General features: G+C 31.9%; 1 protein-coding gene across 1 annotated transcript; it reads right to left on the bottom strand.

Moving 5' to 3' along the window:
* Positions 1-6,014: 6,014 nt before the first annotated feature.
* Positions 6,015-14,119, bottom strand: LOC110023002 (uncharacterized protein At2g39795, mitochondrial-like). Its single transcript, XM_020722232.1, has 3 exons — positions 13,723-14,119; positions 8,582-8,883; positions 6,015-6,651 (listed from the first exon to the last, which is right to left on the bottom strand). The coding sequence occupies exons 1-3, from the start codon at positions 13,981-13,983 to the stop codon at positions 6,492-6,494; spliced, it is 723 nt and encodes a 240-aa protein (XP_020577891.1). The 5' UTR covers positions 13,984-14,119; the 3' UTR covers positions 6,015-6,491.
* Positions 14,120-14,563: the final 444 nt, after the last annotated feature.

Genomic DNA, 14,563 nt, shown 5'->3' with positions numbered 1-14,563 from the left:
TCCTGACTGGAGAAATTTCAAAGTCCGTTGGAGTTCTCCTTCTCCAACTTAGGATGACGTTCTCCTCGTCGGAGGGATTACGAGCTCGCCAAATTTTTGCTTTCACCAAACTATGATAATGCTCTCATGATAGTTCACCGAGAAGGGAGGAGATGATCGAAAAAGAAGGAAAATAAATTAATAAGAAGGAGAAATTAGAAGATCACCAACTCTTAGCTTTCCCTCTTCTTAAGGAAGATGAAGAAGCCTTTCCCTTGATCTCATTACTCCAAGCTTCAAGAAACTCCAAGAAGATGAAGAAGGATCTCTCACACTCTCCAAATGCTCTCTAAGAGAACTCTTTCTCAGCTCAAAACTGAAATGAATTGGAGATGGGGAAGAAATAAAGATCACCTAGGTTAAAACAAGCTCATCCAAGAAAATTCCCAAGTTACCCCTTGTTTATGCCAAAAATGGACTAATAGGGGTACTTAGGACCTTCCAAATAAGGCTAAACCCACAACCATTACATCCTCCCATGCATATCTCCTCAAGCTCAAGGAGATCTCTACAATTTTGGCTCATTGATGGGGTACACATCTCCTCAAAAATGAATTTTTTCAAGATCTACAACTAAACCGACACCTAGGTGCAGCGACTCTAGCACCTAGGCGTCTAGTCTGGTGCCCTGGCACCAGGACATTGTCGCCTAGGCACCACAATTGCGGCCCCTACTTTTCTGTTTATTGGAAAAATAAGCTATTTTGAGCATTTTGGGCACCTAGGTGCAAGAAGCTGGTGTCAGACTCTCATGGGCTTAGTTTTAAACATCAGGGAATGCATTTTGGATTCTTAGGCACCAGTCTAACCCTGAAAACCCTAATTTACATCGGGGGGGCGAATTTTATTGATTCGAAGGCTTGAAAAGATCAAAATTTATTGAAATGTGACCATGTCACTTCAAGAATGAATATTTTTATTGGCCATTCATCGGACTTCGTCGCCAACGGGCATTCCAAACCACGATGCAAGCAAAGCATGATGATCATAGGAAGGTCCACATTGATCTAAAAACTATGGAAGGTCATGCATTGCTAGTATTCAACCTCGTAACTTAATAGTGAATATTTGAGGAGTTTATAACTGGGGTCTTGGTGCCAATAGATATCTTGGACCCCCACCAGGGTAAGAAAATGATCCAAGCCTGAATTTTCCCAAAATATGTGTAGGAGATCTCAAATACTACCCTTGGACTTAGAAAACTCCAGCTTGATGAAGTTGGGTCTCCCAACATCAAAATGGACGTAAAACACGCTCAGAGTTAGGGCTAGTGCCACCTCACGGTGAATTTTTCCTAATAGGGCCAAATAGGTATTCTTTTTTGTTTTGTGCCCGTGACACATACCAAGACGTCTGACGGGATGTCTTAGATGATGGAAAACTAAACAAAACACTGTATCTTTAAACGGGCATCTCTTTTATGTGACATCAAGAACTGATATTGAAAGATAAAACTTTTTTAGATTATGGGTCTATGTAAACTAATGATTTTTCTCCTACTTTATGGGGATAGGATAGAGTTTATTTATTCTCGGTTTTGGTATCCCTACAAGGGAAAAACCTTCTTAATTCATTATAACTCTAGAGTTGTGAACTCTAGAGAAACTTTAAATTAAAATATTAACTTATATTATTCAAGATTTCAAGGTTGGGCATTTCAAAGTTAGAATATTCAAGATGATGAATAGATCCAAGTTCAAAATTTTAAGGGGATTGGAAAAGTTTGGGGCTTGCTCTAATGGCACTGTATCATGGAAAGGTCTAGAAAGAGGAATTGGCAAACCCAAAGAGGATGGTTTATCTTGAAAACTTAGAGCTGACGATTATTAGAGAGATTTGAGTTTAGTCAAAATTAAGATGGAATCAAAAAGAATGAAGAGACTTTGAAAAGTTTGAGTTGGAAAGATTCCTAAACTAAGGAGGTAGAATTGGGTATGAAAGATTTTTAGATGGAGGTGAAAACCTAATTCTAAGATGAACCTAGACTCTCTAAGAAGGCTAAGTGGGTTGATTAATTTAAATTTTGGGAGTAACACCCTTATTCAAGATTCTCATGGTTTTTCATCGTCTCGGGTATATTGGTATCCTTTGACTATCAAATAGCCATATAGCCATAAATCTTCACTTAGCACCAAGGCAAGAATTTCTAGGTGCCTTCATAGGTAACCATGACTTATTTCATCCTATGAAACCTACATAATATCATAGGATAAAGATTGTTTGTTTTATAGGACACAAACATTAACACTAACTATGGAAGTATCTAGTAGTCTAACCTAGGTTTCTAAACTAGTTGATCTAAATTATGAGGGATACTGGGTTTTCTTTGTAAGTTGTCTAATCCTAAAGTTTATAGTTGATTTACCCAGGTATGATTTTCATGATTTAAGTTGGTGAATTCTAGAATTTTATTTTTGGGTTAAGCATTTAATTCATGATTTAGTTCAGTTCATATGTTTATCGATCGATATGACAATTAGGGTATTCTAGGCTTGGTATTATGCATTTGGTTTCCAAAATTAATGTTTTTTGCTCTGTTTTATTCTTAATTTGAGTTTCTAATATTAGTGTAAAATTGTACATTAAAGTTTATATGACACTTACAAGCTTATGTGATTTAAGGTTAAAGTGTATTTTGAAGATTTTTTCAAATTATTTTTTTTAATGGTTTAATGGTTTTAACTATTTTAAAATGTTCGAGATTTAAAAGTTCTATTTCAAAGGGTTTAAGCATTAAATGTTTGAGTTTTAACAATTTAAAGTTTATTTGTAGAGTGTTTAAGTCTTTTTAAATTATTATTATTTTTTTAAGGTATTTTTGTTACTTTGTTTAAGTGTTTTAATACCTTAAATTATTTTTTTATTTTAAAATGTTTTAAGATTTGGGTTTTAGAGTTATTTTAAAGCGCTTTAAAAACTATTTTGAAATTAAGGTTCTTTTAGAATTATTTTAAAATATTTAAAGATTTTAATTTAATTTAAAAAATTGAATTATCTTAAGGAGTTTTTAGATTTATTTTTGAAAAATTTTTAATTTTCTTTAAAAGGTTTTATTTTCATTTTATTTAGGTTTCAACTTTTTAAATGTTTTCATTTTCATTTTATTTAGGTTTTAAATTTATTTTAAATTATTTTATAAAATGTTTCAAAAATATTTTCTTTACGTTTTGAATTTATTTTAAAAGTTTTTAAATTATTTTATTTAAATTTAAAATTTATTTTAAGTTTTTTTTATATGGTATAAATTATTTTATTTAAGTTTCAAGCTTTTTAAAGGTTTTGATTTACTTTTAATTTCTCTTAAATTGATTTTTCAAGGCCATAAAATTATTTTTTAATTAACTTTATTAGTTATTTTATTTTATTTGTTTTTATGTTTTACATCATTTTTAAATCTGTTTTAAATTTAGTTTAGTTATATTAAAGAGTTTAAATTAATTCTTCAAAAAATTTAAAATTTATTTTTGGGTTATGTAAAAGGGTTTAAAGTTCATTTTTTCAAAAGATTTAAAATTCATTTTGGGTTATATGAGAGGGTTCTAAATTCATTTGTTTAAAAGATGTAAAGTTTATTTTGGCTTATGTGAAAGAGTTTTAAGTTCACTTTTTCAATGGTTTTAAATTTCATTTTTTTTACTATTTCTTATTTATTTTTTGAAAGAGGTTTTAAATTTCATTTTCTTTCTTAGTTTTTTGGGTTTTAATATTCCTTTCAAAAGTTTTAATCACACATGCTTGCAAGTAACATATTTATAATATTCATAAAGAGAACCAACATATGATAGGTTCTCTCTCTTCACTTTTTTTGCATATTTCTCATTGTCATATACTTAAGCTAAAGAGAAAGCCACATGCATGGAATGACTTATACATGATTTTAACATGAAGGAAAAACACATAGAAATTACTTATATTTATACTTGCTTAAAACCATATGGAAACATGGATATTACTTTACGCTATACTTGTTTAAAACATAGATATTACTTTACACTTAACATGTTTAAATTATAAAGGGAAATATGGATACTATTTTAGCTTTATTATGTTTAAAATATGAAGAGAAAACATGAATGTTACTGTACACTTAACATGTTTAAAATGTGAAGAGGAAACTTGATACTATTTTACACTCTAGCATGTTTAAAACATGAATAGGAACCATGGATATTACTTTACATTAACATGTCAACATGAGGGAGAAAACAACAAAATAAAGAACCGTTATATTAAATGAATTACTTTACATAAGATAATTTATCAGGGAGAGATAGTAGTGAGGAGAAGAGAAAATAAGAATTTGAAGAGGAGTGAAGAAGATGAATGAAGAATTGAAGTAAAACAAAGTTTTAAAGAAGTGAAGTAAACTGAAGTAAAGTCTAGAAGAAGTAAAGTGAAAGTAAAGTCTAGAAGAAGTAAAGTGAAGTGAAGTGAAGTGTAGAAGTGAAGTGAAGTGAAGTGAAGTGAAGTGTAGAAGAAGTGAAGTGAAGAAGATAGAACTTAGAAGGAGAAAAACAAAGGAAGTAGGAGAAGAAGAAGAAGAAGAAGATGATGAAGGAGATAGAAGATGTTTACAATAGTGACGTCTAAAAACACTGGAAGAGAGGAGGAAGTCGACCCAACAGAGAACTGAACTAAGAGAGAAAGAATAAGTGAGGGTGAAGAGTGTAATATCTGAGAGTGTCCCTAGAGGTGAATGGGGGCCTCATATTGAGTGGAGAGGCGGTGTGGCTGAACGCATCGCTTGGCATTGACATTAATCGGGAGTCCCTCAAGTAGTATACAGTGTTGTCACGACGTCGAACAACATGGTCACGCCGACGGCTTGGGTTGGGTGGCATGTTTACCCCACCTTACGGTATGGCCACACTTGAAGAGGGTTTTTGGGGTAACCACGTCTGGCGTAGCCTCACCAAAGAGTGGTGTGGTCATGCCAATTAAGGCGAGGGTGTTGGGGCTTTTTAGCTCGTTCCTAGTTTCAAAACCTTACCTACATAAAATATCCATCGATGGGAGGACATGTAGTTATTTTAATTAAGAAGTGGTTGACCAAAAATGAGTTTAATACTGTGTTATTTGCTGCTCTTTGTGCTTGTCAAAATTGAACTCCCGACACGTGTCCCTTCCAATGCCGTCAAATCGGATTCAACACACTTTGATCACACACACAAACACACATATAATAATAATAATAATAATACTAATACTAATAATCACAAATGACTAGGAGTGTAATTGAGTTGAGCTCGAGTCACAATAAACCTGAGACTAGAGCTTGACTCCACTGCAGAAGCGCAGCTTGAACTCGAGCTAGACTCATTCACTAATTACCAAGCTCATGAACTAGGCTAGTCCTGGCCTTAAAGATAATGAGAGCTCACTAGAGCTAGAGCTTGTTCTACAAGATTCACAAGAGAGCTACACTGAAGATTTCCATAAAAAATAATAAGAAGTTGCATGACCTTTTTGAGAATCGTGAGCCACATAGAAAGGAGAAAACTTTATTAATTGTAGTTAATGCAACATATCTTTACAGCTTGCATTACAAATGTTTTTTAATAATAACTTTTTATGGATTTTAAAACATAAATGCACCTAAAATATACTAAAAAACAATCAATTTTAATCCAGTCAACTTGTGAGCTGACGAGCCTAATCATTCTAAGCCTAAACTTAAGCTCGTTTAATTTATGAGAGCTTGAACTCGAGCTCATGGCTCAATAAGCTCAACTCATGAGCTTAACGATGAGTCCAGTTCAAGCCGGCTTATTTTCACCCTACAAACAACCCCTAAATCATCATTTAATTCCATATAAGCTAACATGATATAATAAAAACAAAAAAGCCTGCCTTTTTAGCTCTAACCTCAATAGCAAAAATAATTAGAACAATCTAAAAAACATAAGGATTTATTATTCAGAAGTCACAACATGCTTACACACACTTCTACAATTAATACTCTTAAGATGGTAGTCTCAAAAAATTAATGGTTAAAAAATAGCACTCTCAGAAAAAGAAGCTATTTTTATAGAAATACAGATCAAAACTTTACTGTCATCATAATCTAGCCTAAATGTGAGCAATGTAAACTCAGCAAAACTCGATGAAAAATGAGATAATAATCATCCATCAATCGTAGGTGGTGTTTGGCTGCACCATGATTTTATGTTAAATAGAATTGATCAAATCCAGTAAGAGATTGGATTTATCAAACCCTGCGACGGAGATGGAGATGGTTCCTGACGATAAAGTAAATCCTTAAATCCGTCCCGCAATATGATTTGGTAAATCTGGATCTAGGGACGGACCGTGATAAAAGAGACGGAACGCGTGAAATTTTAATATAACAGAGTTGGATTTAATTTGCATGGCAGGATTTATCTTAAATTCATTTCTAAATCCAATTTAAGAAATACTACCAAACACCAACTTAGTTTTCCACACTATATAAATTACTTCACAATAAATTCCTTTAACTTCTTTAACCATTTTAGATACTCCCTTTCATCCTTGTTTATCATGTATTCATACAAGAATCTGTAAAGAGAACTGTTGATGCCTCTCACTTCCAGGTACTTATGAAGAGCCTTCTGCAAATTCTCGTCTAAATCCCTACACAGAATGAGAAATCAAATTCATTATTCAGTTTGCATTAAAATCTGGGTAAAACAAATAAATAATCTCCACTTTAACACAACGACCACAGTACTGTAAACAAAAAAAATATGCTTCTAGCTCAAGTTGATTACTAGAACAAACAATACATAATATACACTAGACTAGTAAAGTACTGGTGCAGACCTCTCAAAAGGGAGAAATTATTCCATATGAAGTACGTACGCAGCTCTGTAGGGGTGTAAACGAACAGAGCTCATGTTCGTGCTCGGCTAATTTGAAATTACGTGTTTGAAATAGACTCGTGTTTGAAATTGTTCGTGAAGTTATTGTTTGTGTTCGGTTTGATTTGTTTGAAATATGTTTGAAATGTTTGAATTATTCGAATTGTTTGAATTGTTCGAAATCTTACAAATTTGTTTGTATTGTTCGAATTGTTCCAAATCTTTAAAAAGCCTAGACCTATAAGAAACTAATGCTTAAACATGTATGATGTATGAATCACAGCACAAATGCAAAATAGTCGAAACACAGCTCACAATAAAACCATAATATCATATTTCATCCATAAAAAATTCTGATCTAGAAGCAATATGAGAGATTTCACTCCCAAAAACTAAGTTTCACTCAAAGAAACTAAATAAATTTAAAAGAAATAAAAGAAAATTTAAGCTAAGAGACGAACCTGAAGATAAATACTAAATTATAGAATTTAATTTAAGCTAAGAGGCGAATCTGAAGATCTGATTATCATTTATAGGATTTAATTTTTAGATAAATTTTTAGAGTATATAATTATTTTTAAATTATGATAATTTTTTATGTATAATTATTTTCAATTATTTTATATTTCGAATAATAACGATTCGAATACAATCAAACAAATGACTGTTCGTATTTGGTTCGTTTATAAACCGAACGAAAACAATTTTTCGTGTTCGTCTCGTTTGCATATTGAATGAATCAAACACAAACTCCTCGACGAGCTGAACATGAACTGTTCGCGAACAACGAGCTTTTTTGACAGCTCTACAGCTTTGTGTGCGAACTCCAATAATATGTCGCCGCATGGAGGTTATTGTGGAGTTATTGACGTGAAACCAAGGAGGTTATTGGGGTGTTAAGGAGTGTTATTGGGGGGGTGTTAATGTAAGGGTGGAACCGCGGAGATTATTGGAGTAGAACCACAGATGTTATCAGAGAGTTATTGGAGGGTTATTGAGGGTTTATTCCAGCGTTATTGGAGTTAATGACCCAATAACCCCTCAATACCCCCCCAAAATAATCTCTGTAGTTCAACTCCAAAAATCTTTGCGGTTTCACTTCAATTTTTTTTAGGTGGGCTCGATATAACACACATGGCGGGATATTACTGGAGTCCGCACGTAGATCTGCGTACGTACTCCGTATGAAATAATTTCTCGAAAGAAGCAAATAATCAATGGTAATGTTCTCATAAGTCTCAAAAGAGTGATTCATATGGTTCGCAAATTTGTTAGAAATTTTAGGAAGATTTACATACATACCACTCAATTCCTATGTATTTACATATCTAACACCTAAACCGCAATTTTTACATACTTGTCATCTTAACTATGCATGAACAGGTGTATTTTACTTCATAGAAGTTAAAATGATGGTATTTTTTATGCGAGTTGAAAGATTTGGATGCTACTAATGTAAAATGTGACATTTTTGTGTTAAATATTTAAATACAAAGGAATTTGGCAATCTGAATGTAAATGCCCCAAAATTTTATCAGGCTGGCATTTCAATCCCCTTCCTTCAACTCAGCAAACAAATCAATGGTAAAAAAGAGCACCTAACAGCCAGTTTAAACAGTGATAAAAGACCACCCCCTTTTATATTAAAATTAGAAAACTATACAGAAATGATTATAGGACTAAGAAAATAATAGGATACATACGAGAACTCAGGTCCTTGATATGCTTCCTGGGTATCAAAATGATCACTACTGCTGCTTGCCATGCTTTCTATTTCAAGCTCATCAGAAGTGAGTTTGCAGCCAAATTCCAAAATAAAGCCCTGCCCTTTATCTATAGTTATATGTAATGAAATTCTTCGTATGATTGTTGTCCCCTCCTGATCTAAATTCATGTAAACTGTGAGTTGGATGTTCTCATCACCATATTCTCTCTTCAGAGTCATTGTTTGGTCACCGCGCCTATCAATTATTTCAAAAGGAAATTCTTTTGGAACATCAATGTCCTGCCAATAGAAATTCAAGAATGTATAGGATCAGTAAAATGAACCAAACAAATAGTTGGGAGAATGCTTAGAAACAAAACTATAAATATGAAAATTGTGAATTGCATGTATGCACATCCATGCATACTTATAGTATTACCGAGTATTAGAAACCCAAAAAAGTAGAAGAAAAGTAAAATCAATATTGGCGGAAAGTTTAGAGCAATTATTTTATTATCTTTTGGCCTGTCTCTCTAATTCCCATATAAACAGGAGATCTCTTGTAATTAGGGTTATAATCGAGCCGAGCCAAAATGAGTATATCATTGTTCAGACTTGGCTTGATATAATTATAAGTTGTTCATGTTTTGCTTGTGTTTGTGTCGAGATTTCATACATTGTTCAAGCTTGATTTGTTTAACTTTTTCAATGTTTGAACTTAATTTGTACTTGATTTGTTTATGACAAGTGAACGTGGATTTAAAGGAGCTAATAAACAAGCTAAAAATTCAAATAAGAATCTAGATTTTCATATAAAAAATGCAATAAATAGTTTTGCAATTCTAATCACAACTACTAATTTGTTGATTATAAACTCTAAAATCTTTAAACTTTACTAATTAGCTACATAATTATTATAGATAAAAGACTAAACTAGTTCAAATTTTATAAGTGAAAGAACTAAATTATTCCTAGAAGTTATAAGGATGATCATTTACTTAATCATATTAATACGAACATAATGGTAATAAGATAATTCACATTAATGTTGTTGATAATTGCAGCGTGATAGACATATAACAAACAAACTCATTATATTCAATATTATGAAAACTCGACAAGAAAAATATTTTATTACTCTTTTAACTGTAAATATCTAATTTTAAATTACCATTTGCTTATTAATAAAATAAATATATAATTAATAATTAAACTAAAAATATTATTCATATAATAATATATTACTATTAAATCTATAATTAAAAAAAATTCCAACTAATTAAATTTTATTTAAATAATATATCATATATATAATACGAGTTATTATTGAACTTAATATCGAGTATTTAATAAGTTACTTATTGAACTTCAAACGAGTTTATTTGTGAACATAAAAGAATAAGTTTGACTTTGTTCATGCTCAATTCGTTTGAACTTTGAGCTTTTAAAAATTGTTCAAGCTTGTTTATTTACTATTATGAACAAACATGATCAAGCTTTAACCGAGTCGAGTTCAAGTTGCTCATCGAGTGCATTCGTTCATTTACAACCCTACTTGTAATGTGCAACACTCGTCTACTGGATGATGAAAAGAATAAAGTAGTTCTTTTTTAAGTGCATTTGTTTTAGTATTCTCATCCACCGAAGTTGAAGATCTATTAAGTGTGAGTGGCAAAACCATTGGAGACGGACTTCCATAGAAGGAAGATTATCATAACTATAAAAAAAACTACTCATAAAATTAATCTTCAGTGTTGTCAGTTGCTAATGGTTTGTCTAGTTTAAATTAAAATATATATATATTTTTTCAGTGTGTTTCCTTTGTCGCTTGTTTTTTTAGTTTTCATTTTATTTGATTTGTCACTCATTTTGTAATATTGAAAAAATTTAAAAACACTATCTTTGATGAACTTACAATACATTGTGTTAATCAAAACCAACAGCCAGCCATAACATGTTAAGTTTTGACAAGAAACAGTGAAGTACTACTTTTCTTTGCTCATTAAAAACACATTACAATTTGTTGTATGTCGGATTGATATAAAAGAAACTTGATTCTCATTTAAGTTACAATTTGTGTATCATTATAGTCAAGCATAATACATTCGCACACATCATTTCTGGACCTTTTTTTTCTTTTTTTTTCTCTTTGCTAGTACATTTTTTGTCATTAACTTTTTCTCTATTGCTTTGGCAACTTCCTCCTTATGCATCGAATGTAGCTGATTTTCATCCACTTAGTGTCATCTATAACTTTCCTATCAAATAGTTTTTCAAATTTCTTCATCTAGACTTCCAAAAATGTAAGACCTACTGGTAAAAGACTGCTTTGAACCCTGAAATTACGAATCTAGTTTCATTTTTCACCCTAATGGCATATTTTAGTGGTTATTTGAAAATTCAACATAAAAATGTCTCAAACAGTAATTCAAGCTCTGAGTAAGCCTAATAATTATTATCACAACACTTTAAGGGAAAATTATCCAATATATATGTCGATTACAAATACCTTGCAAATATAAAAAGATGAATTGCTTAAAGTAAGAAAAATTGGCAATCTTTCAAATAAGCAATTTTGTCATCAATGAATGGAAAGATGGACTTCACTTATAAGTAGAGATCACAAAAACTAATATTATCTTTGAAAATTTTCAAATTTGGCCCATCCCTTCCAAAGCAGCCAAATCTTAAGCCTCCTCTATCATAGTCCTGAACACATTAATTGAATTTTAATCCACCATTCCAATCTCTAAGAAATCTGTACAGCACTGGAGGGCAAGCACACAGAAGAAGATAAACGCTCTGATTAAAAATGTGAAAATGAACACTAACATTGGTCCTTACACTATTATGTATCTTCATCATTCTCACGAAAGGGTTCAAAGTCCTGAAAATAAAATGTCTTATTACCATCATTAGTTAGGATTAACTCCTGCTAATGTGTCATTTCATCACTGATCAAATTTCGCCGTAGCAAAACCAAATTTCTGAATGCTTTATCCACATCGTAAAAGTATTCAGCTAATTACAATTTTCTTGATAATCCTTTCAGATCAGATATCATTTAATCCATTCAAACTACCTCTCACAATTATTTTTGCTCGAGATATTCTGATTTGTATCAATACATAAACCAATGCTTATCTATGAAAAATTCAAACTAAATGAACTAATTTAAGAATGACTATCTTAAACATACAAACATCAATTTAAATTATAGATAGCCATCTCTTAAAAACAGCAAATGTTATTAATTCTCCAACATAAGTGACGGGTAATATAAAATAGGGTAGAGAATTTTGTCAAGTGAATTGCAGGTTAGTTTTCTTGATTCCCTCTAATCATTGGTTAATTGAAAGCCTTCTGAATCACTACTCACATTTTAAATCATTTGCTTTTGCAATTTTTTTTTTCTTTTTTCTGCTGAGATTATTCTTTTCTTTCTCATTGTAGCCAATGGCTTCTAAGTGGGTCTGGATACTTAATTTCTTTTCCTTTGATGCATTGAGATGATAGTTCTTGTGCTTTTCAGCACTTACCCCTTTATTGAATTCTCTAGGCCAGAGGGTTTATCAGAGCCTCATCTGAAGTAGGAATGATTAACCAACTAACTCTTTATATTCCCTCCCTTTACAAGCTTTTTCATTTTTTTTATTTTTTTTTTATTTTTTGTCTTCTACGGAAGATAACATCCTCATTTCATTGATATGGACTACCCAAAATCATATGGCATTCAACAATTGTGCAACTTCATAAACCAATCCATCAACGAGAGCAAATATAAGAGTACATTGTTTCGTGATCTAACTAATATTTTTCTTCTAAAACAAACAAAATACAGTTCAGATATTTAGTAGTGATTATCTTGAGCTTATCAACCAAGGCTTTAGAGATAAGATATTTTCATAAACTATAATTAAAATAGCTTCACAGATCATAAATTTTAAAAGAAAAGTTCCTAATTAGCTTCCTCACAAGCATGATCACACAACATAAAGAGCAATGCAAGATTTAACTTATTTACTCCTACTTCAATTACTTCATATGAAGTAACAGTTATAATTTTTTTATTTCTTTTGACCTCTTATTTTGATATAAGATTCAGCAATTCTTAAGCCTATGCTACGACTTCGGCTTTTTGTAGTAATGACATGGTGGTTAGGTATTTTACTCCATTTAACCAAGACTTTAGCTATTCCTTTCTATAATTGTTAGCTCACCTTGTTGTTAAATGGAAAGATACATGTCCTTTTCTTGAAAACAATAGCGTTGTTCAAGCTTGAAGGACATAAAAAACTCGAAAAAAGCTAAAATTTAAGATGAACTTCGAAAAATCCCGCTTGAGAGCACAAAATTTTCCTTCAACCAAAAGTTTAAAACCATTGCACGCCCTATAAATTTTATTCTGTTTTCTTATATATTTTGTTTATTAATTCACTCAAGTTTGCCATTGATATACATTTTTTTTGTGTTTCAAACACGGTCGAATTAAATTTTTAGAAAAATATAAGAAATCAATTTCTCATGGGAATCATGCCTATGGAACTTGGCTATGCCTTAGATGATGTAGCAAGTAAAGATAAAAATCTCAATGGGTCTGCTTGATCGAAACTCTAAGAAGTAGAGAAGAAATATTGCGAAGGAATTATTTTGATTACTTCAAACTAACCCATCAATCTTAAAGATTTCTTTTATAAGAATACAACACTTGGGTAAGACACCATTCTATATATATAAAAAAGTAATCCATTGACCACCGTGCCACATCCCCACATTCTGAAAACCTCCCTTTTTCAATCAACTTTCAATTTAAGAACAACCAAAATTGATGAAGGAAGTAGTTCCGCAGCTTCCTCCTTTGCAACAATTAGTTATATCTATTAATTCATAAATAAATTGCATTATAAGAAAACAATAAGAAATTCCATCCACATGGAAGCACGGAAAGAAAACTAGCGAATATGATCGAGCTAAAAATTAACAACGCTGATGCAGGAAGTAAGAATCTCATCGCAACGACGAATAAAGATCAGTATTTGGTACATAAATCCAACTACGAATCAACGACGGTGTTGAATATGCGAAAGGAAACAATGAATCAAGCAGCCAAAGTTAAAAAAGCTCGTGATGCGATATTACCAGAGAATTTTTCGGTTCCTGGACGCAATCTATCTCGGACTGGAGAACTTTCAAAAGATTATCATCGTCTTCCACCTTAAAAGTGGCGAATCTAAGAGATATGAAAGAAGGAGGATACCAGAGCCGTTGTGCTTGCGCCCTCCGGACCAGAGAATTGGATTGGGAGGAAGAGGCCTGAGAAGAAAAACAAGCACTGAGGGTTGAGGAGATTTGGAAGCGCGACGTTCTTCGAAGGATTGAGCGCGCAACGACGGAAGCCATTTTGCATTTCGAGTGAGGTCTCGCGGTGTTCGGAGAAATAGGGTGTGTGCGGACTACAAAAGCACGGAAGCTACTGGAGGAAAGGTCTTTTGTTTAGTTGAGGAATGCAGTAGTAGTCTTTGTTTAGTGGAGTATGCAGTAGTAGTGTGTTTTTTTTTTCCCCGAAAGGGAATGTAAAGAGTATATTATAAAGTTTAGGCCCATGAGTCTAAGAATTATTCAGCGGAAATTGAATCTCATACCAGACTTACAAATGACAAGCAGATGTCCGACCAACAAATCTGAATATGTGGCGCAAGTATGCAGCGGTAGTATTGTAACTATTGAAAAAAAGATATTTTTGCTATACAATGTCGTTTGAATGATCATTTCAAATTAAATAACTCATAAATAAAAATAAAAATAATACTCAAAATCCTAAAAACTCACAAATTTAAATATTACAAGTAGAAGTGATATCTCACTTAAGAGTGTGACACAACAATAAAATTTAAAAATATAAATACAAGAACAATAATTCATATTATCAAAAATTAATTTTGAAATCCAGAAGATCAATCACATGGGATAACCTCTTCTC

The sequence above is a fragment of the Phalaenopsis equestris genome, unplaced genomic scaffold, assembly GCF_001263595.1.
Source record: "Phalaenopsis equestris unplaced genomic scaffold, ASM126359v1 Scaffold000002, whole genome shotgun sequence".
In the NCBI taxonomy this organism is placed as follows: domain Eukaryota; kingdom Viridiplantae; phylum Streptophyta; class Magnoliopsida; order Asparagales; family Orchidaceae; genus Phalaenopsis; species Phalaenopsis equestris.
The sequence above is the reverse complement of the archived record's forward strand: the minus strand, read 5'-3'. Positions and strand labels throughout refer to the sequence as shown.

What these genes read in the sequence shown, in the direction of transcription:
- LOC110023002 (XM_020722232.1), bottom strand. Translation starts at nt 13,983, where the DNA reads ATGGCTTCCGTCGTTGCGCGCTCAATCCTTCGAAGAACGTCGCGCTTC. An exon ending in AGGAACCGAAAAATTCTCTG is followed by an intron (nt 8,884 to 13,722) that starts GTAATATCGCAT and finishes TTCTATTGGCAG; the next exon opens with GACATTGATGTTCCAAAAGA. An exon ending in TATCAAGGACCTGAGTTCTC is followed by an intron (nt 6,652 to 8,581) that starts GTATGTATCCTA and finishes CATTCTGTGTAG; the next exon opens with GGATTTAGACGAGAATTTGC.